Raw genomic sequence first — 23,501 nt, forward strand, 5'->3', positions numbered from 1 at the left:
AGATCCAAATACTACAATTTTTTCTCACTGATTGCACTTTTTCCAACTGTGCAATATCCCTTTTGTATGTTGGGTGTGTCTGTGTGACCAGAATTATACACAGTATTCCAAATGTGTGTGCATCATTGATGTATCCTAGGCCAAAGGCAATTCCAGAAATAATTGTTAAGGTAAATGAAAAGCTAGTGAAAGCCATTCTTAGTAGAGCAAGGATTTAATCCACATTTCAGAGGGTCAACCTACGCTCTGACTGAAAGCTTATAAATATTTTGGAGAAGCCTAATTCCACCTAGAGTCTTCCCTGGCTCATTGCAATAGTCTTCTGAGGTTGCATTGTTTTCCCCACTGGATGGGAAATCATTGTCATGTCATGTCATGTCATGTCATGTCATAGTGGAATGAGCTATGTCTCATTAATTATATGATCCATGAACATACGAAATAAAAAACTTCTGGAATCCAGAATATGAGCAAGCAATATTTAATGATTTAACATGTCAATACAAAACAAACTTGTATGGTTCAATTTCTAACAAGACAGCTATAAACACATTTATTAGTAACTTCATTCCAATGTTTTCAGTTGAAATGTCATGTAGCCAGGAATATGATTGTAGCCTGATAAAAAGCAATATGTTTCTTATTTATGATTTGCACCACATTTGTCACATTTTGTTTTTAAAATTCGATAGTCAGGTTAATCCTATTGGGGAAGGTTCATGTTGGGCATGCAGGTGATCCCATGTTCAGTCTCACATCTCTAAGGGTAGAAAGGGCATTTGACACCTGGGGAACCAGCGCCTGTGCATTTCCAAATTATGTTGTTTGCATCAACGCTGCCTCTGCAGTTGATTGAGGATGGGATGAAGGCATATTCATGAGGACATGACCTATAAAAATAATTTGCAAAGCATCTTCATGCCACAGATAGCAGAATGTGAGAAAGAGCTCTTACTCCCAGAACAGTATGAATAGAAGTGTAGCCTCAGTGAATTTAGAAAATAGGAATTTCCTGCTTTTTCAAGGAGCTGAAACTTATTAAATGTCACTGAACAGAATTAACCTGTAGTCATTCATATTGCATTAGAATTAGTAAACGTATGTCCTGCTGCAAAAGATGCTTCAAACTCATCTCAAATGCGGTCAGATATAATATGGTCTGCTCAAGCAAAGGCTATCTTCCCTGTTTGCAAAATGCCTTATTACATTTATAATTATTCCACTGAGATTACATGAACATTGATATATAGCATGGTTTGTGAATTGTCATAGTAAAACAAAGCTTCATCTATGTCTTTCATCATGCCTATTCACAACAATACCAAAGCTGTATTGTTAAAAGTGACCCAACCCTTTGAGAGTGTCCCTTAAGTCCAGTATTGCAGAGGTCCATAAAAATGCACCAGTAAAAATCAGTCCAGCTTTTTCCTAGAGACATGCTTTACAAGACTGCTGAAATATCTTGCTCTCCAGTAGAATGAGAGTACGTGGAACTGGCCCGCTCCAGAGGTTCTCGATACAGGAAGACACAGTATTTTGACAGACGGTGACCACCATGCTTTCGGAAAAAGGTAATGGTGTATTTTCTAAATTTCTCACCAGCAAAAGCATAGATCACAGGGTTGATACAGCAATGAGCTATTGCAAGTGTTTCTGTCACTTGAATTGCTACACCTATACTACTTAAGTTGTTACAATTATCAAGAGAAAAATCAGCTTGAAACAACTGGAGCAGAAGAGCAATATTGTACGGGGCCCAGAAGAGGAAGTAAACAATCATAATGATAAAAATAAGCCTGACTGCTTTGTTCTTCTTCTCATTCCTGCATCTCAGCAAAGTGTTTATGATGCGTGCGTAGCAGAAAGCCATAACCATCATTGGAAAAATCAAGCCTATGAAGTTCAATTTCAGTGTAAGGAACTTATTCCATGGAAAGTTAGTTTCTTGAGGAAAATGCAAAGAGCATGTTTTCCTATCATTTTCCATTTGTACCTTATAAAAGACTATTCCTGGCGAAGAGGCTAAAAGTGCCAGGATCCACGTGATAATGCTTGTGATGATGCCATATAGTACTGTTCTGGCTTTTAATGCAAACACTGCATAGACTATTGCTAAATACCGATCAATGGTCAAGAGGATGATGAAAAAGCTTCCACTGTAGAAGCCTAAAAAATAGATTCCAGAATTAATTCTGCACATTGCATCTCCAAACACCCAGTCATTTGCTGAATAATAAATCCGAAATGGGAGTGAGAAAATGAAAAGCAAATCAGAGATGGCTAAATTTAACAGGTATATATCAGTCATGCTCTTGAACTTCTTATATTTGATGAGGATCACTACAACTAGCATATTGCCCAAAAGACCAAAGATGAACACCAAAGAAAAAAGGGTTGGTAGGACATTAGAACCAAATTTTTGGACAGCCTTAGCATGGCATGGTGTTACTACACCTCCATAGTCAAATTCAGTGGTGGTAAATCCTTCATCTGTTCCATTTATCACATAGTCCATCTTGTTCCCTGTTGCTGAAAAAGATAGTTATTTATTGTTAAAAGGAGACAATGCAAAGCTTTTAGATATATTGTAAGCATATAATAATAATGGCATGTTGATTTCCATATATAAGTGAACACATTGAACTTTCACCAGGGAAAGGAAAAAACAAGAAATAAATGTTACCATATATGGGGTGAAAAACTAACTCACTGAAGATTTGTATCTGCTAGAACTTGACTAAACCTGTAAACAGCGTGCCTATTGAAAAGTGCTGTATTATCAGAGATGCAACAAAATACTGAAAGCTCCGTACATGTTAATTGGCCTGTATTATGTTTTATACCCATATAAAAATTTTAAGTGATAAATATGTCCAAATGAAGTTAACCTTCCAAAACCTTGGATCACCCAGAACTGAGTTCACTTAACAAGAAGTCAAATTAAATTTCACTGGTTACCCTTTAGTCACTGAGAAGATGTTCGGATTTTCTTTACATTAAATTTTGAATAGTCAGTTTTCAACTTTTTAAATCTTTCCATTGTTAATGAAGCAATTTATGTAGTCTTAAGGCTGAAACATGTTTGGAAAGCAGCTGAGAAGGACATGAATCAGAATGTAGATATGTTTTCCCACAACTGTGAGAGACTCCAATGGACGCAATGCTGGAGGTGGTGGATTTGCTTGAACTACATTGTTTTCTGACTCTCCATTTATTTATCTTGTGCCTTTATTATGCAGTGAGATCTCATAATAACATCAGGATTCCAGTTTTGTGTAACAGTACCACAATTTTCTTTCTCCAAACCCTTAGAAGCAGGTTGATGGTGATTCATTATCATCTTCACTTAATTACTCTACTGCCAGAAGTACTCAGAGCAAGAAGCAAAAAGTCCCTTTGTCATGACCCCGATCACCCCCCCCCCGACCACCATTCTGTTTATTGTGAGAAGAAGAGACCAAAGAGCCACAGGAATGAACTAATGCTCCAAATTTTCATGCATAGTTGTGAATTTTTCAAAACAAGTTGCGAGGATTGGAGATTACTAATAGCAGAGGATTTATAAACTTCATACCATGCAATCTGATCTAACTTTTGGAGTTTTACATCTTTCCCTATGCTTTGCTTCTTTTCCACTTTGTCTGATTTAGAATTCTGCAGAATCAGAAATCCCACAGTCCCTTTTGCCTTGATAAAGTTCTTGATAAAGGTATAGCATAACTACTAATTATGCATTTTCTTATTCACAAATCATAATAGTTACTTTTATTTGTTATCATCACCTTCATTAATCTATGGCCAGACACATGGGATATAAACAAGAAATAAAAAAGGAACTATCACAATCACGTACTTTCATAAACCATATTTATGCTTCAATGTTACTTACCTAACAGCAGTATGTGAACTTTTCCAATGGAATTTTTATTACTCTCAGATCTGCAAGAAGGCCATATTCCCGTGGCAGGAGTTAATTGAAGAAAATAGTCCCAAAGGCTTGTATCTGTGTGTTCCCTGATGAATGAAACAGAACAACATCATCTGAATGGGAGAACAGAGTTTTAAAACAGAATTAGGGAAACTGGGGACATTCAGAAAAAATCTCTATGTTAATAGTACAACTTTTCTGTACACTGCTCAGAGCTTTTAGAGCAGCAGCAGCAGCAGCAATAATAATAATAATAATAATAATAATAATAATAATAATAATAGCAGCAGCAGCAGCAGCAGCAGCAGCAGCAGCAGCAGCAGCAGCAAGACCAAGAGCAACAACTTATACCTTTTAATTGTGGAAACTTCCTGTAAAGAGTTCCAGATTTTGTAGTTAACTGAATATGCAGAGAATTATTCTGCAATTTCACTTGGCCATCAGAATTTAATTGCCTACATTTTAGCTATGTGATCTAGTTGTTCTATCTGTGGGCAAGGCCATCCCACCTATCGGTTTCTGAGTAATCCATCTCTGCAACCAAACTACAAAGTTCAACAAGCAAAGAGGAGGAGCACTGCAAGATCTGAATCATGACTGAGTCATGGAAAAAGGGAGCAGAAGAAAAGAAAGTGCCTCTCCTCCTTCCTTCCTTTTGCCAAGCATAGATAGAAGAGGGACTCTGCCAGCTGTAGCCACCAACAAATAGGACAATAGGACAATATTTTTTTATTGCCATAGCTTTCAGCTGACACTGCTGAAAAGCTACTCCTGTGGACCTCTGCAATGTGGTAGTCTGGGAAGCTAGAACCAGTGTCAGGAACTGCTGAATTAATCTGACTGTTACTGCGGCTGGAGGAAATGTTAGGGAACATGATGCTTCAAGAGTGTCAGGAGCTCCTGCGAGAACAATGACCCAGGAGCAATAAGCAAGAACAACAATAGAGGCAATGCCTAAGAGGAAAGGACAGATGAGCTTGTTTCACTCCCTTCTGGGTGCTAGAAGCCCATGAAAAGCCCAGCATGTACCAAATAACTAGCCTGCCTCCTGCTCTTGTGGTGGAAGAAACCCATCCCATGGCAACTGAGAGCCAGCTGAGGCCCACTGAGCCTGTTTACACACAGCAGCAAATATAAGAGGAGGAAGGGCCTGAAAAACAGCTGCTGCTGGAAGCTCCCCTTCTCGTCATGCCGAGTTTTCAAGTCTCCCAAATAGCGAGTGTACAAATTCTTGTCATAAAGGAAGTTCAGTATTAGTATTGCTGTTTTTGCCACAGTTGGTCAGGTGGACTGGAACAGCGATGCTCCAAGATAGTAGTGATTTGAAGATTTCAGTAGAGATAAGGGCAAAAGACTGCGTGAGGCTGAGCAATCCACTTCAAGGTATTTTTAATTTGAAATATATGTTAGTTTAATAAATGGAGAGGACAGTTTGAGGACAATTGTTTTGACACATCCATTCCACAAAATTACTGAAAATACAAAGATAAATCAAAATGATAATGGAAATACATTTATTTAAATAATCATATGCCCAACAGTGCAGGGTATGTTAAGGAATATTGGCCATGATTGCATTTTTGTAGGCTTTATATTGTTAGAATAATGATGCAGAGTAATCATTACATTTCAGTCCCTATTCTTTTATTTCCCTACCTATTTCCCTTATTTATTTAGCTTAGGAAAATTATGTGTCTAAGATGTACATAGGCATATCTGTTAAAAGCAAGAAGCAGATTCATCCCATATTTACAGAAATGCATGTCCCTCTAACCCATTTCCGAGTAGGGCTGCCTGTGGGGAGTGGGAGAGACTCGCCTTTCCTATATGCAATGCTGAGGTCAAGTGGCTGAGCTGGAATGCCATCCCATGTTTTTCCTCCCATTTCCAAAGCTGAGGTCAGAAGCAGCCCTCCCATCAAGTAGCGGGAGACCAAGTAGTGAATGGAGAAATATGGCAGGTATAAACCTATCCATTGCTAGGAGGATCATCATCGTCTATGGGATTTGGACTCATCTGAGCGGCTGTCCTTGCTAGGTGCCTTCTCAGGTGAGGCATTTATGGGTAGGATTGCAGGTATGCCATTGCTAGGGGAGCAGCCAAAAATGGTCTGGGGAGGAGGAACCAGGCTCTGACCAGAACACTTCTGTACACGGATTATCTGCCAGTTTGAAGGGTGATAATCTCCAGGGTGCTGTCAGTCACCTACCTCATGGGGCCGGTAAGCCAATGTAATTCCAGTTCAGCTGCAATGTAGTTGAAAATGCTGTGTATTGAGGGTTTTGCTTTGTTTTAATATTCAGGTGGAGTGGCTCTGTGTTTCCTTTGAAAAGAGCTCTTGCCTCACCTCTTTTCCCAGCTCCTGAGCATCACACCAGGGTGCAAAAAACAAACCCAAAACCTCACCCCAGGGGTCACATGCAACCTGCCAGCAGTGCTTTCTCACCTCTACAGTTCCATCCAGAGGAGGCTTTTTTGCATTTCAGGGAGAATGGGGAAATGTAAGACCCTCTTTTGCATTATAAGGGGGTGGGGGGAATTGGGGCACTTAATGAAAAACAGGTGCTTTGAGTCTTCAAATGTTTAAGGCGCCCATCTGACTGAAGTCATCTCCCAAAGCAGCCCTGGATCCTTCCTTGTGCTTTTAGAATGAAGCTGTTGATATGTCTTTCTTTGTTTACTATGTTTCTCTGCTGCTATACCACAAAACGACTTCCAGTGGTCCACAATAAAAACCAACCATAAAACCTCAATGAACAGTAAATAAGCAACTCAGCAGTACATCCATTACAAAGGCTCGCTGGATGCCAAATCAAAGCCTCTGCTAACAAGACCATTTTAACAGCTTTCCTAAAGGATGTCTGGAGAAGCACCAGCCAATATGTCCCAGACATTTCAGCTTCCCTTTAGTAGCCCAAACAAAGTGAATGCAGTGAAACTGGCAAGAGCTTAGCCAGTTTCCCTCTTCTTTCCAGCAGTAGGAAGGAAGAGCCTGGATACTGCTTCTTTTCTTTTTTGTGGCTTACCTTCAAATTGCTTTTAAGGGTTTGGGGAGGGAACAGAGTGGTGGAGTGGAGCTGCCCTAAAACGAACAGAGCACAGGATAATGAATAAGGTAGTCCTCACTTCATAACCACTGTTGGGACCAGAATTTATGTTGCTAAGTGATGTGGTTGTTAAGCAAATCATCACGTGACTGGACCTGATTTTACAACCTTTTTTGGGGTGGTCGTTAAGTGAATCATGCAGTTCCCCATCGATTTTGCTTCTGAAAGCCAGCTGGGAAGGTTGCAAATGACAATCATGTGACACCAAGACAATGCAACCATTGTAAGTGCGAGCTGTTTGCCAAGCGCCCAGATCATAATGACATGACTGTGGGGGTGCTGCAACGGTCATAACTTCGGACACCAGTTGTAAGTCACTTTTTTTTAGCACTGTTATAACTTTGAATGGTTGCTAAATGAGCGGTTGTTAAGCAAGGACTACGTGTAATTGCTTCCTCCTGGCTATCTCTTGCCTTGGAAAAAAGTGAGACTTTGGAAGGCAAAAGCAAGTAGGAGAGAAATAATCAGAGGAACAGTAGCAAAGGTTCCCCTCCCAGATTAGGAGCATATTCAAGGCCCCAAGTGATGTAAGCTTTCTTAAACTCATAAATAACTCCACAAGAAATTAGCCCTGAAGACAAATCAGTGACTTTATAGTGCAATGATGAGGACCCTGTGGACCTTCAGATCCAACTGAACTAATAATACTCCCAGCATAGCTCACCACTGACCATGGAGCTTGAGACATCTGGGTTTTGCAGTTCAGCAGCATCTGCTCCTGTTATAGCTGAAGCCCCTGTGAGTTTTCTGACTCAGAGCTCCCATTCACAGCCACTGCATAAATTGAGGGAATCAATTCCTGTATTACAAAGAAACTGAGGATGCAGCTAGCCAGATAAGGCTAAATTATTGATGCCTGGGACAGGGGGAACATTTATCCTCATCCCAATGCTTTCTATAAAAGCCAGTGTGTCCCTTTAATTTCATCCATATAAACAAATGGTTTCATTCATTTTTATGGGAAAGCATGCAGTGCTGTCTAATATTCCTATATGTACCAAATGCATAAATGTAAACTTCAACCCATAGAAGTCTCCAGGCTATGTTCCACTTGGTGTCACAAATAGCATTTATTTGTACAGAGGTAGGCAACAATTTCGGGCTGGTGGACACACTGGAATTTTAGGAACATGTTGTGGGAATAAGCACAAAATGGATGCCATGGGCGGGGCTCATCTATTAACAGAATGGCTAACATAGAAAAACGGAAGCCAATCAGAAAACCATCATTTACCAAAAAGGACCCAATGAAATTATTCCCTACTATCTTTTGTTGCTCCTCACAATTTGTTTTTTTTCTAGGAAAACTTTCAAACAAACCACTGAGCTACTTCTCTGTGGGCCTTACAGGCATCCTCATAAAGATGGTGCTAGTGGCTGTAGCTTTGGTTTCCTATTTATTTATTAAATTAAATTAAATTAAATTAAATTAAATTAAATTAAATTAAATTGCACTATATTATGTTACCTTATACCATTACATTACATTACATTACATTACATTACAAGAAAGCCTGGAAGATAGCAGTAAAATGTCTTCAGACACACTGATGCCCACGGGCAACATGCTATGTTCCCTCTTCGATGGTCCCGTAATAATTTATCTTATTCCCATTTCTCTGAAACTTTCAAAAAATATCCCTTTTCATGTGTGTGCAAGCCCACACATTCACATGTGTATATATTATGAGGCTCCAAACTCTCAGAGTGGTAATCCCAACAGCATCTTGGAAAAAAACCTGCACTAAGCCAAAAGCAAATGCATTTTCTACATAGAAACTAATTCGGTGTCACAGCATGAAATTCTCATTTAAATCACTATGAGCAGGGCATGATCCAGTATATGTAGACATTTCTACTATAAATTCATGAACAGACTCAAATTACCCAAAAATGCTTTTCATATGAGTAAATAAACAGTGGCTTTTCTAAGATCTCAGCAACTTGGAATGCCGGTTATGTATAGGTGATCGAGCTGATCAAGCAGATTTCTTTTTTGTTAGTTGTCCAGAAAACACAGAGTAGAGAAGAACTACTGTGTGTAGACAGATGTTCTTTATATTTCATTCAGATGTCTGAAATGCAAACATCTCTGCTAGCCAAATATGTATAAATTTAACAAGCATGGCAGAATGGACTGTTGCTGTTTTTGAAATTCAGCGTTTCCCTTCAAGCCTTATTATTATGCTTTTTAGCAGGGTTTCTGAGTGCAAATCTGAACACATTTTATTCATATTTATTCTCTACCTTTCTGTGCCATAAAAAAAAAAAAATCCTGCTGAAGGAGAACTAGTAAGTGAGGATGCCATTGGAACACAATGCTCCTGGATGCTTCTTAATGCTTAAAAAGTCTCCTGCTCACTGTTATGATCTGATAAATATATATCCCACCAACCCCTTTTTGGAAATGGAGAAAGAATCAGGGATTTAAGAATTTCAGAACAGAGGAAATATGTTTAAACTTACTTTAATAAACATTTTAATTGTTTTTACTAAATTATATGAGCATATAGTATATTTCACTGATGTCAGACATTCAAAGGTTTTGACATGAACTAATTACCCTATTTGCATTAGTAGGTTACTTTGCAAACTTAGACATCAGTGCAGCATGTCTAATTCTTTCTAGCTGCTTTGCTCTGCTTGTTATCCACACAAATCCAAATATAAACTCCATCATCTTCCTAACTTAAATTGACTTACCAGTTTAAAAACTTTTAACAGGTGATCTTGAGAGCATCATTCTCTTTTTTTCAGGCTCCTTGTAAAAACCAGAAAAGATGCATGTGAAGCACAAAAGAAATAGTATCCTCTCTGTATGAAGTAAGGATTGCTCAAATTCTGCAAACTGCTAGCCAAGAAATTGTGTCTTAAAAAAAAAAAAAAAGAACTAGTTCCCTTCTTCTAAAAATAATCCCTTGTCTGATTGGCATTTTCCACATCTGCTTCTTCTATATACTACACTTTTGAAGATCACCCAAAGTCTGTAGACTTCATTGCACAATTACAGCGCAAACTGTCAAAACACACCCCAAAGCTAGCACCCTTCACCACCCTCTTTACTTGAACTTTAATTACTAATTTTCAAATAGGAAATCTGTTGTTGTTTTTCCGGTTCTGTAGGTTAGCACTTATGATATCAGAAGTTAAGATTTTACTCAATTTGCTTTACAGAACACGCAGGAGCATTCTAATACCAGGCAGGCCAGTGTGCTGCAGACCAGATAAAGCCAGACCTATATGGGAGAGTAACTTAGCTCACATTTAGGGGTGCCTCTGGTAGCAAGATTCCACGTCAATGGTAGATAGGTCTGAATATCAAAATGGTGGGAAAGGACTCTACTCATCTGAGTTGTTACTTTCTTTTCTGGCCAGTGGAGACTTAAATGAAATGATCCAAACTGAATCGCATGCATATGGTTCAAAGGTATACTGCACATCTTGAGAACCCACAAAGAGACCCATCCCAAGTTTTGAAAATGGCAAATCCAGGCTGGGTTGATCTGCCAATTATATAATCAAGCAGAGGAACAGCACAAATGCAGTGACTTTTGAATATAATGGAGTGAAATATTCCAGAAAGCTAGGCCATTAGAAGGGAATAGAGAATGCTAAATTCATAGATCAGATGGCCGTTCAGAAAAGCACACAACTGTTCTGAATGAAAAGAAAGAACAATGAGGCAGAACTACATGAAGCAAATATTCAAGTTGTCCTCACCACTTTCCAAAGACCTCTCAGTCATTGAAATCAAATATTCCTCCTCCCATTCCCACCATGGCATTTTAATTTTACGTATACTATGATGTTATAGTATTATGAAACTATTGTCCTTTGCAGTACCCAAAATTCCATAGATGCATACCAAATTCAGTCTGAGCTCCAGAATCAGAGTAACATGGATTTAGAATAGTCTATCCCACCTTGAGAATCTGCAGCTTCAATCTAAATTACTTTGCTTGAATTGCTTCTGTTTAGGATCCAGGGTTCAACTGAATCTAATGCATATCCCTAGAACTAATAATGCAGAAGCAGTTCTTATGCCACTGAAATTACATCCTTCCTTTCTCTCTCTCTCACTATCTTTGTCCTCTAAATAGGATTGGAAATTATGACATAGTCATAATTTTTTCCATTTTTTCCAAGAAAAAAACCCACTATCCTTGGATGTTACAGGGGCAGATCTTCAGTAAGATTCAGTTGTCCTTATGCTTGTTATCATTCTTCTGCTTTATCCTTCTGTTTCTGCATCCTATCAAGGTTTATTTATAAATTAAGATTTTTATCTCCCAAAAGGTCCCCACAAGTGTGGATCCAGTATGAGGAGAAGACTGTAGTGCCCCATCTGTGGAACGCTGTACCCAGCAGGTTCTTTTGCTGCCTTTATTAACATCTTTGAGGTACCAGATAAAGATGTTTTTAAATTTTTTTTTATGCTTTAAAATTTTCAAATTTTCTGTTTCTTTGGGGAACATGACTGTTGAAAGACATTATCTTTCAACATCATGAATGCATCATGGTTTCCAGAACTCACCTTCACAATCACTCTGATGAAATTGAAAGAAGATGGGAGTGGGGGAAAATCAATAAGACATTTCCAGGACAAGCTTGGCAACTCATCCCATAACCAGTGAAGCTGAAAAGGAACGTGTCAAGCAGCAGCAGCAGCTACACCATAACATGAAACATGCTTCCATGCACCTGGTCTTAGATATGATGTGAGGAGGAGAAAGACTGGTATCTTTTGCAAGCTTATGAGGACAGCTGAAGAGGATGGCTCCAGGTACACTGAGACAACAGAAGGACGAGTCTTGGGCCTCAGAAGACAAGATGGGAGGTTGGAAGAGAAGTGACATATTTGGTGGGCGGTCAATCAACTATCTTCCTGCAGCCTTAGAATAATATTACCAGGAGTCACTCAAGCTGTGACCAATTAATCTGGCTTCTAGATTGCTTAGCAACCTGCTTTATGATGGCTTAGTGTGTGTATAAAGAAAGGCTACCATATTTTGATCTAGGATGTACTTTGCATGTAATCTGTGTATGGCACATACTTTGTATTATTCTTCAGCCTATTTTGCTCTGCTGTGCTGTTTTTATTGCTTTAAATCTTTTTAAAAAATTGTAAATGAACCAAAATAAAATTTGTTCTGATTTTTTCTCATTTATTTAATCTGGTTATTCAAAAATTCATTTATTTGTCCATGAAGCATGTTAAAACATAATGAAATATATATTTCATTGTTTTAATATGTTTGCTGGGCCATCGCCTGAGTCCAATAGGGGGACTGAGGGGAACCTTTAAATAAAGACAATTTGGAATAATGAAATGTCAGGTTTAGAAAAAATCTTAAAGATCATGTAGGCCAGTGTTGTCCAAACTTGGCCACTTTAAGATGAGTGGACTTCAACTCCCAGAATTCCCCAGCCATGGCTGGCTGGGGAATTCTGGGAGTTGAAGTCCACTCATCTTAAAGTGGCCAAGTTTGGACAACACTGATGTAGGCCAACTCACTGCCCAGGGTAGATGTACACTACTATAGGATCCCCAGCAGTGACCAACTAGCCTCTGTTCAGATACTTCTGAAGAATGAGAGTTCGCTACCACTCAGAGCAGTGTGTTCTACTATTGAACTTCCCTTTCTATTAGGAATTATTCCATTTGTCCAAGCAAAAATATCTTCTCATTGCATCTTGTCTTGTCTTCCAGAACAACACTGAACAAGTCCATCCCATCTCGATAGCCTTCAGAAACTTGAAGATAGCTACAATGTCTGCCTGTAATCTTCAGATTACACATATTCAGCACCTCCAACTGTTTCTCATAAGTTTTTCCGTCCAGGTGCCTTATCAGCCTAGTTGTACTTCTCTAGACCCACTCTAGTTTGTCAAGGTCTTTTTTAAAATCCAATGTTTTAATAATATTTTAGCTATGATGTGAACAAAGCAGAATACAGATGGATGGCGATTCTTCGTGATTTTGACACTGTATTTCTGTTGCTAAAATCTAGGATGGAATCTCTCTTTTTTTTTTTTAGCAGCTGCATCACACTCTGGGCTCATGTTCAGTTTATGATCCATCAAGACCCCCAGATCCTTTTTGCATGTACTGCTGCCCAGAATACTCTCCCCTATCCTGACTCATGCCTTTGATTTTTCTTACCCAAATGAATGGTTTTGCATTAGTCCCTATTAAAATTTATCTTGCTGGTTTCTGTCAAATCCTGGCTTGCCAAGATTTTCTTGATTGATACCATCCTTGAAAGTATTTGCTATCCTTTTTATCTTTGTGTTATCCACAAATTTCACAATAAAATATTCCAACCCCTCATCCAAGTAATTTATAAACATGCTGAATAGTACAGGACCCAAAATGATCCAGTCAGAAACTTTGCCCAGTCAAGGTACACTATATCAACTGCATTCCCAAGGTCAACTAAACTGGTCACTCTATAAGAAAAAGGAAATCAGCTTGGTTTGCCATTCTCACTCCTGCCAAACAATGAATTATTCTCTAAATGCTTGCAAACTGCTTGGTTTATTCTTTCCAAAGTTTTGCTCAGTATTTGTGCCCAATGATCAGTCTGTAATTATCGCCATCATCTCCCCTACCCCTTGTGAAGACAGGAATAACATTTGCCCTTGTTTAATCCTTTGGCACTATGTTTTCTTCCATGATTGTGCAAGATCACAGAAAGGATCCACAAGCTTCTTTTAAGACTCTTGGATATAAATGGTCTGACCCTGGAGATTTCATTCATTCATGGTAACCAGGTGTTTACACTGGGTTATCACTACCTCCTTATGTCAGTTGTTATGTTTAGATCCATTTGAACGCTGTTTCCCCTCTGGGGAGAAGACGGAAGCCAAGCAGAAGTGGAGGAACTCTGCCCTCTCTCCATCATCTGCTACTATCCTATCATCTCCTTCAAGCAGCAGGTGTACCTGTTCCTCTTTCTTCCTTTTATTACTGAAGTAACCCCAACCCCTTTTTTTGCTTTTAGTTTCCATTGCAAGCCTAAATTCCTTTTTGCTTTAGCCTGAGTTTTGTTTTTAATAGATATTAACTACTTGATCGTATACCTCCTTGATGAGTATAATCACATTCTGTTTCTTAAACATGTCTCTCTTAATTCTTATCTTGGTTGAAAGCTTTCTATGGATCCATTACCATTTCCTAAGATGCCCCCATATTTTATTCTCATAGGAACAGTGTGTGATTATACTTCTAGTATCTTATGTTGGAGAAGTTCCCAACTCCCTATGCTCCCTTTGACCTGAGGATTTCTGCCCATGGGATCCCATCTAGCAACAAACTGGTGATGTTATACAGAATCCGTAAAATAAACTATCATTATTACAAATATAAGTCTGACAGCTTGCTGCTTTCTCTCATTCTTATTCTTCTTCAAAAACATTACAATCTGAATGTAGCAGAACACCATTAAAACACATGGAATGGCTAGGCCCAAAATGAACATCATAAATGTAGAGCTTGCTTCCATTCATTTTCCTTTCCTTTAGGATAGTGAAGGTTGCAGGTACAGTTCTTATGTTGCTCTTGAACTTGGTAAACAATTAATTGTGGCATGGAGATTAATAATGCCATACTCCAAGTGGTGACACTCAAAAGAATGCCATAAAGAACTGTTTGAGCTTTCAGAGCAAACACAGTATGCACCATTGCCAAGTACCGATCAATTGTCAATAGGACGGTAAAAAAGCTTCCACTGTAAAAGCCTGAAAAATAGATTCCAGAAAGTATTTTACAGAGTGCACCTCCCAATATTCAGCAATGTGTTGCTTCATAATCCCAAATGAATAAACTATGTCTAGATATTGATCAACGGTCAAGAGGACGATGAAAAATCTTCCGCTGTAGAAACATAAAAAAAAAAAAATTCTAGCATAAAATTTGCACATCGTGTCTCCAAATACCCAGTTGTATATTGAATAATAAATCTGAAATGGGAGTGAGAAAATGAAGACCAAGTCAGAGATAGCTAAATTGAGCAAGTAGATATCAGTCACACTCTTGAACTTCTTGTATTCTTCTATCAGCACAACCAGCAAGTTGTCCAGCAGGCCAAAGATGAACACCAAAGAGTAAAGTGTTGGTACCATCTGGGAAATAAAATTTCCAAGGGCTTCATAACGGAATGATCGGGGTTGGGTTTATCCCATATTCTGCTGTCCCCAAAAAACTGTCCATATTCCTTTTCGCTAGGAATTAGAAATATGATTATTGGATATAAAGTGGCATGGTAAAATAAAAATGTGAAACTGTACTGGAACATATATTAATAAAAATTACTAATAAATATTTGCCAGAGATCAATTTATTATTCAGTATGCCAACTATTGACAATAACGCATTATTTTTTTTAAGAAGATATTTATATAATGCCATTTTCTCCTGAATATCTTCTCACTTATATACCTAACCCATTTAAATAAGTTCTCCCCCATTGATGTCAATGTATCTACCTCAAGTAGGAATAAATGTGAGTCTAATTGGAGAACATGGCATGCACTGATTGCAAAGAAGCAGTGGTGTTTTTAGGAGCAGACTGACAAGTACTGGTTGTGGTCCCAAAATGGACTAAGATCATAATGAGAAGTGAAGCTCCAATAGTGCACGCAGTGTTTATTTTCCAGCATGCCTCTGGACATCAGCAGTCTGAAAAATGGAGTTGGCAGGAATATCTGTTGGCTGGTTTTTTTTTCCAGCAGGTAATCTACTGCAACTGTTCTTATTCTAAAAGACACTACTGTTGATCCCTCTAGCAGTTGTGTCAATGCTCTCGAGGAACCTACTGGTGAGTCAACACAATCACTCTTTAGCATACTCTCCAATCTGCTTCAAAGATTGCCTGATATTGAGGAACTCTGAGGACTAAAGTAGCATGAACAGGAGTCAGGTGGTCAGGAGGTGCAGCTGAGCCCATAACTGGTTATGCTGATTTGTGATTGATGAGTTTGTTTTTATTCTGCTGTTGTTTCTCTGTGTGTGTGTGTGTTTCCCTTGCAGACAGGCAATTATCACAATGAACATTCCATGGCTTCTCAGCTGCAAGCAGTCTTGAAGGAAACTGATTATTTTGACCCATTTTGAACTGTTTTCACAGTGGTCCTGCAGAAAAATTGCTACATATGGGGTACTGACAGAGGAATAATGACACCATTGATTCTTATTGACTTCTAAGTGATTTTAATACTAACTACAGTATCCTTCTTGATCACATTTTAAAGCCCTGCATAGCTTGGGTGCAAGCTACTTGGAGAATGACTATATGATCTCCCCACCATTAACCCCAGCTCATTAAGAGTCTGAGGAGGTTTCCCTACACTTGCCATTAGCTTGTCTTGCAACTCACAGTTGAACCTTCTCTGCAGCCACTCCAGTATTTTGAAGTGTGCTCTCTGCTGAGTGGAGGGTCTTGACCACTTGGTTCATGTACAACACACCTTTTAAAGCAGAATTTTGTTGATTTTAATTACTGTCGCATTTTTCATTGTTTTTCAGTTATTTGATTTTAATGTTGATTTTTTATTTTGTTGCAAACTACCATTCTGCCAGTCAATCAGTTCTAGATTCATTAATAGACTCTTGACTGAAGTGCTGATTAAAAGTTGCCAGCTACTCATTTAATTGACAGATGGGTCAGCTTCCTTCCTCCTGCTGAAATGTTAATGCAAACATAGCTTAAAAATAGTTCTTATTTCTGTTCATATCTTTAACTAGTATTTGCATTTCAGAATGAAACCTCTGTGGTTTTCCTTCCAGTAACAAGAACCACAGGCAGGTGACCATAAATTAGTATTTTAAAAAATCTGGATCTTCTACAAAATTGGTAAGATTTTAATTTTTTAAAACAAGAACATATTTCATATTCCAAATGACAAATTGATGAAAAAAAATGTTTATGACAGGCTGCCTTTTAAAAAAGAAATGTAATGACACTGAGAAAAAAACAATTACTTCAATAGAAAGAATAGCTATATTGAAATTTCGGTAAATGAGCATTTTTGGCCTGCAAAAAACTGGATGACCATTTGAAGTCAGCAAAGAATCCAAGTTTTCTGAATCTCCCTGCTGCCATTTAGTGCCCTCTGGATTTCTGCAGCCCAGATATGGCAGATCTCCCTTTCAGTAAGGAAAAAAATAAGAGATCAATGAGTGGCATTGTAAAGCAAAAATAACTATAGAGTAATGATCTCTTGACAGCGGTGGAGTGATCTTGTGGTTACAATTAGGACTAGGACTAAGAAAATACAGATTCAAATCCACAGTTATGAGATTTATGGAATGATTTTGCCAGGCAGTATCCCCCAATGTACAGGTAGTCCCCAGTTTAAGAACGAGTTCTGTTCCCAAAGTCTGTCCTTAAGTAGAATTTGTATGTAAGCCGGAACAGTGTTTTTGTATAATACTGTATAATTAGTATTGTGTAATGAACTCAAACCATTGTGTATTTAACTTGAGCTGTTGTGTATTTAACTTGAATTTTGCTATAATAGGCTCCGTTCTGGGCCTTCTTAACCCAGGGATTACCTGTAATCTATTTCAGTCTTGTGGTAAGAATCAACAGAGGAAAATATGCTCTAAACCTAGAAGTCAGGAATAAGATCTAAGAAATGAGAGATAATAAATAAGAGCAGTGAAATTTCTAGACAAGCAAGGAATGAACTGGATATTTGTGTACTTTCCCAACATTTGTTCCCGTGATTTTGCATTGTTGATTTATCTTACATTTAACCCCTTATAGACTTTTTGCATGAAACGGAAAAAAATGCACTTATGACTTGTGGTTTTGATGACTAGAAAAAAAATTGGATAACAGAAAAAAATGAGCTTCTTTTTGTAATCGTAGAGTAAGAGATAACTTTGTAATCATACTTATATTTGCTGCAAAGGAAATCAGAAGCTTCTTTCTATTTCTTTTTATTCTTTCTTTCTGCACTTCTGTTTTTTCCTTTTTCCTTTTTCTTTCTTTCTTTTCTTTATTCTGTATTAGTGTTAGTTTTTATGTTCTCTTTAAAACTTTTCACAAAATGTATTTTAAAAAAGATTTATTTTACATTTAAATTCTGTATTTTTTGATATTTTGCTTTAATATTTTGTTTGTTTATAACATTTCTTCAATGTGTACCTTTCTTTTCAGACAGTCAAGAAAACAAAAAATAATAATCATAACAACAATAATTTAACACAGCAATGCTTCAGAAATGGAAGAGGCTGCAATATACATTTTACCTGAATCAATGAAAAAAAACAAAAATACAGTAAAGAAATAAGAGCAATATTCAAAAGAAAACTGAAAGGTTGTGTGAAGCATTTGGCTGCCAGCAAAAAGTGAGGTGCCAATTGTGGCTTCTCTTTGAGAGCCATGAGGGTGTCTTCAATAAGAGCTGTGAGTTTTTTTCTGCATGTGATGAGGCCTCATGAAATGGTGTGTAGTCCATGAAGGTTCATGCCATAATAAATTTATTAACCATTAAGGTGCCATATATTTTTTTAAGGTAAATCATATCACTAAGCTTAAAATCAGAAAGCCAAACTGAATAATCTTTTCTTTCACAGATTCATGCATGATTTCACAACTATTTGATGTAGTAATGTTGCTAGTCACTGAATTAAGACAGTTCCGCCTTGGTTAACTTTGAAGGTTGCACTGTCATCAACAAAATTACTACAATCACAGATGCAGAATTAAAACAGCAAGTTCTGTTTTGGCTAACCTGAAGCTTGCATTGTTACCAACAAAAATACTACAATAAGGAGCATAAGTAGAGTTCTCTGAGCTGCAAAGCAGACATCTCAGGTGGACCTACTTTAATGGCAAGAGCTCACATCCCAAGTCTTCTCCTAGTCTGCAGTAATTGAGAATGGAAGAAAGGGAGGATGAAGATCTCAGAGCTCCTTTCTTCCTTAAGCAGGCATGGGCCCCACAAGACCTCCCCTAACCTTCTCATTCACCCAGAATATTCTTTCTTCTCTCCTGTTAGACCATTAGACTCAGGAGGTACTTCTCCTCCTCCCGTTCAGCATATCTCTGGACTTGCATGTAGCATTCACAACTATCCTTCTCAGAAGACACTCCCCAGTTGGCCACCTGGAAATCATTTTCCCTAGGCATGCCATATCTGAGCTACAAAAATCTGGTAGACCACTAGATAGCAGCAACATTATAAGCTTCTGTACCTCTTTGCCTCCATTGAACAGCATGCCTATTCCCTTGTACATTCACAGGAACAAAAAGGGAGAAGAGCAAAGAAAGCAATGCCTGGGGAAGCTGCCCAGGATTCTGATTCCAATGCAACAGATTATTTGACAGCAGCAATGGAAGAGGAGGCAGAAGCAGCAGGACTAGCTGTTCCCTCCTTCTTTCAACTTTGCTCTTCTGTGGAAACTCCTTTGAGGGTCCTGCACCAGGGCTACCATGCCAGGGCTACAAAAATCCAGGTCATTACAGATGGCAAGTTCAGGAATGCTGTTTTATAATTTGTGTGAACCCCACCAATTAGAGCTTATTCAACAAAGCATGGTTAAATAAATAATAGCTTGGCAAAATGTATGAATACAGCCATTGACTTACAGGGGTGTCATAAGATGCAGCCACATGGTCAGAATGATAGGCTTTGGATTTGGTCAAGGCTGGATAATGAAAAATGCTCAGTGCTCCTTATTTCTTAAGTGGCGAGAGGCTCAAGTAGCAGCATTTACTCAACTAGTCTTTGGGGACTTCCATTTCAGTGTTTACACCAACTCAGGATTGGCTCTGACCTGTCTTGGTTTATTAGCAGGACATTTGATGCTGAGCTCACTTTCCTTCTGAATCAGTTTGCTCCTTTTCCCATTGATGGGGGTTCTTGCTTCACCCTGACTCTTACTTCTTAGGTTGAACCCTTTTTGTCTCCTCCTAAACCCCATAACTCTTCTGTGTCCTGTTCCCTGGGGCTTCTTACACCAGACAGTTGAAGAAGAAAAAAAAGGACATTGGAAGAATATCTGAAGGACAAGAAGTTGCACTGAAGCTAGTATGCCATGAAGGCTTACTGAATACTGAAGAGACCAAACTGGCCTACTAGAAAGACCAAATGAAGAATAGAAGAGAGACATGGCAAGGCAAAGTATTACATGGCCAGTACACAAAAAACCTAGCTGGCAAAGCTGCTGCAAGAAGATCGCACAGACTGACTACAAACAATGGCATGATAAAGTAGCAACAATGGTGCACTGGAATATCTGCAAGAAATACCATTTGCCTGCAGGCAAGAACTGGTGAGACCACAAAACAGACAAAGTAATAGAAAATGAAGAAGCTAAAGTGCTCTGGGACTTTAGAATTCAGACGAGCACCTGCCACATAACACGCCAAACTTAACAATTGTTGATAAGAAAGACAAAAAAGTCTGGATAGTGGACATTGCAATACCTGGAGACAGCAGAATAGAAGAGAAAGAACTGGAGAAAATCACAAAATACAAAGACCTGCAAATAGAAATAGAACAACTGTAACAAAAAACAGCAAAGATAGTACCAATAGTAATAGGTGCCTTGGGTACAATCCCAAAACATCTAGAGCACCACCTGAAGACCATCAGCACTGACAAAATTACCATCAGTCAACTGCAAAAGGCAGCTTTACTTGGAACAGCTTACATCCTGCGACTATACCTTTAACACCATCAAAGATAGATGATAGATGATAGATGATAGATGATAGATGATAGATGATAGATGATAGATGATAGATAGATAGATAGATAGATAGATAGATAGATAGATAGATAGATAGATAGATATAGATTGATCCTTTGAAAGGACTCAGTAGGTGGATGAAAATACCAAATCCAGTCTAAACATCTGGCTGACTTGCGACCAACCATAATAAACTGTATTATAGTGTCTGCTGTTAGATGGTGTCTGCAGAACCCTAACATTAAAGTAAATACAAATAAAAGTGACTGATATCTTGTGAAATTTCCATGTTTTCATATGAGATCTCAAAGATTTCAGTTTTCTTGCATGGGATCAGGAGTGATTTAAAATATGCATTGAAATCACATAAGAATTCAGCTATTTTAAAAATATTTTAAAGATTTTTTTGTCATCTGCACCATCTTGCAAGATGGCAGAACAATACTTGGTTCCAGAAAAGGTTACTGATCCCTAGCACAGAACATGGGAAACTAGCTATAAAAATGTAGAAATACTAATATCAGTGACACTTGCAGACTGTGATCCAGGCACAACGAAGTCAACAGAATTTGCTTCTGAGTAACTTTTAAGTTAATCTGTAAAATATCTTATAATCCTTATGCAGTTACAGTCACTGCACTGTTATAAACTATGCTGAATTAAATCATTTTATTTCAGTAGAATCCTATTGGGTTGGAATACAAATCAACTGATCACAGAATCTTCACATAAATGTATTATCTAGAACCAGGGCAGTAAACACATTCTAATTATAAGATATAGTATATGCCTTACTTTATAGATCTGATGCAGATCTGCTTAGTTAAGACTCTAGTTTTAATACTGGTGCACTTCTAGATGGATGGGGAATGAAAGAGTTTTCTTCTAATCTTTTCTTTTTAATACAAATCACATTCTTCTACTGTTTCTATTTGTTACCATCCATTACAAATTCAAATGAGTTTTGAGCTGTATTCAAAGTTTCCCATGAGTAATTTTTTATTCATGTTAACATCCAAACAATTAATTCTGACATGCTTACAGACAGCCTACTTTTATTCTTTATACATTTAATTATGCATTTAATTAGCATATTGATGAAATAGAAAGGTAAATACTCACCAGTCTGTCTCAGCTTTATGGAAGGCAAACTGCTGATGTTTTGACAGACAGCATATCAGGACTTACAATTTAAGCTACTCCTTTCCTATGTTTTGGTGGCCTAAACTCTAAACCTAGTTAAGAAACTCCTGTCAAGACCAAGACACTTGTTGTCAGTCCAAACAGCAAGCTACTGCACCCTCCCATTCAACAATTCCCCTGCTACTGTACCCTCCCCACTTTCTGTTTCAGAAAAAAACATTGCTAATCATTTTCCTTCCTGTGGACGAGTCTTCCCAGACACAGATACATTTATATGTATGTAGTATTTATACATATGTAGAAAGATATATCCACAGAAAGTAAAGATAAATTAATGTACCCAATGTTAAAGCACCAAAATGCATGTATATGCAGACACACACAATAAAAAATGCTTTCTTGCCAGCCTTTTTACACTCTAGTAAGTTCTATATGTCTGCCTCACTATTTGCACTAAAGGAGCAAAGTTTTTTTAAAAGCCTTCAAATAGCTAAAGGAATGCTAGGTAGATGAAAGAAATTATTACTTTTTCTTTTATTTTTAAAGAAAACACTTTTACTGGGTTTGAACCAGTAACCTCTTATATACACGGCAAAGTTTTTAGCTACTATGCTATGTTAGTACATAAACCATGCCTCAAATACAGGGGCATTCTTCCCTCTACATAGTAATTAATTAACTGTTGGAGTTAGCCTGTAATTTTTTTAAAAGGTTGTCAAAGAAATCCTGGTTTAAGGGTTAAACTGAAGAAAAATTAAAGCAAAGTACTGTATATACAGGTAGTCCTTGGGTTACAACGGCAATTGGGACTGGGATTTCCATCACTAAACAATGAGATCATAAAGCACAACGTCATATAACTGCAGCACTTAGCAACCCAAATCCTGGCAGTCTCAGTTGCTGTCATAACCCCAGGACCACGTGGGTCATTAAGTGAGGACCTCACATGACTGTGATGTGGGAAGAGGCAGGAGTCCCAGGCAACCAAGCCAGCAGGTGAAGGCTTCAGCCCAGGGGCAAGTGCTGCGGAGAGGCACTAGGGAGCATGGGCTTGCCGCAGCCTGGGGCTTAAGACAGCACTCTTTAAGCAGAACTGGCTGGCCTCAGGCCCTGTGCCACGGCAAGCTTCACACTGGCCAGCCTCAAGCCCCAGCACTGCAGCAAGCCCCAGCAATGTCAGCCAGCCTCAAGCCCTGTGCTCACTAGTGCCCACCCTCAGCACTTGCCAGCCTACCCTTTGCTGTCACCTGCCAGCCTGCTTACCTGGGACTCCCGCCTCTTCCCATGCTAAGAAGACTATGAAGGTCAGCTGATGCTGGCGTCAGGAGGCCAGTTGCCAACTGCCCAAATTTTGTCACATGGCCACAGGGGCACTGTGAAGGCTGGAACTTCCAGGACTGATCATAAGTCCATTTTTTCAGTGCCATCATAACTTTGAACGGTCGCTGAATGAATAGATGTAACTCAAGGACTATCTGTAGCAAATAAGAATACACAAGTTTAAAGATATAGAGCTCAATAAGCTCTACAATCTAGAGAGTGTAAATAAAGTAGAATAGAGGATAAAATAGTTAAAACTGTTCCTAGAAGTAAGAAAAGAGAAAAGAAACTCTTTTAG

At 38.4% G+C, this 23,501-nt stretch overlaps 2 protein-coding genes across 2 annotated transcripts; both read right to left on the reverse strand.

Moving 5' to 3' along the window:
- Nucleotides 1-473: 473 nt before the first annotated feature.
- LOC103054628 (C-C chemokine receptor type 5-like) lies at nt 474-21,917 on the reverse strand. Its single transcript, XM_025173849.2, has 4 exons — nt 21,863-21,917; nt 9,739-9,796; nt 3,890-4,014; nt 474-2,529 (listed from the first exon to the last, which is right to left on the reverse strand). Exon 4 carries the CDS (start codon nt 2,513-2,515, stop codon nt 1,442-1,444), a length of 1,074 nt encoding a protein of 357 aa, XP_025029617.1. The 5' UTR covers nt 2,516-2,529; nt 3,890-4,014; nt 9,739-9,796; nt 21,863-21,917; the 3' UTR covers nt 474-1,441.
- Nucleotides 14,361-15,983, reverse strand: LOC103058115 (C-C chemokine receptor type 5-like). The gene is given in 4 exon segments (XM_088150570.1): nt 14,361-14,531; nt 14,534-14,796; nt 14,946-15,159; nt 15,885-15,983. Coding segments are annotated over 4 exon segments (747 nt in total).
- Nucleotides 21,918-23,501: the final 1,584 nt, after the last annotated feature.

Source organism: Python bivittatus, unplaced genomic scaffold, assembly GCF_059951505.1.
Source record: "Python bivittatus isolate LINGU-HERP-01145 unplaced genomic scaffold, Pbiv_v1 ctg000610_np1212, whole genome shotgun sequence".
Classification (NCBI taxonomy): Eukaryota; Metazoa; Chordata; class Lepidosauria; order Squamata; family Pythonidae; genus Python; species Python bivittatus.

Bases quoted from the DNA above. Each gene is read 5' to 3' on its own strand.
- LOC103054628 (XM_025173849.2), bottom strand. From the start codon at position 2,515: ATGGACTATGTGATAAATGGAACAGATGAAGGATTTACCACCACTGAA.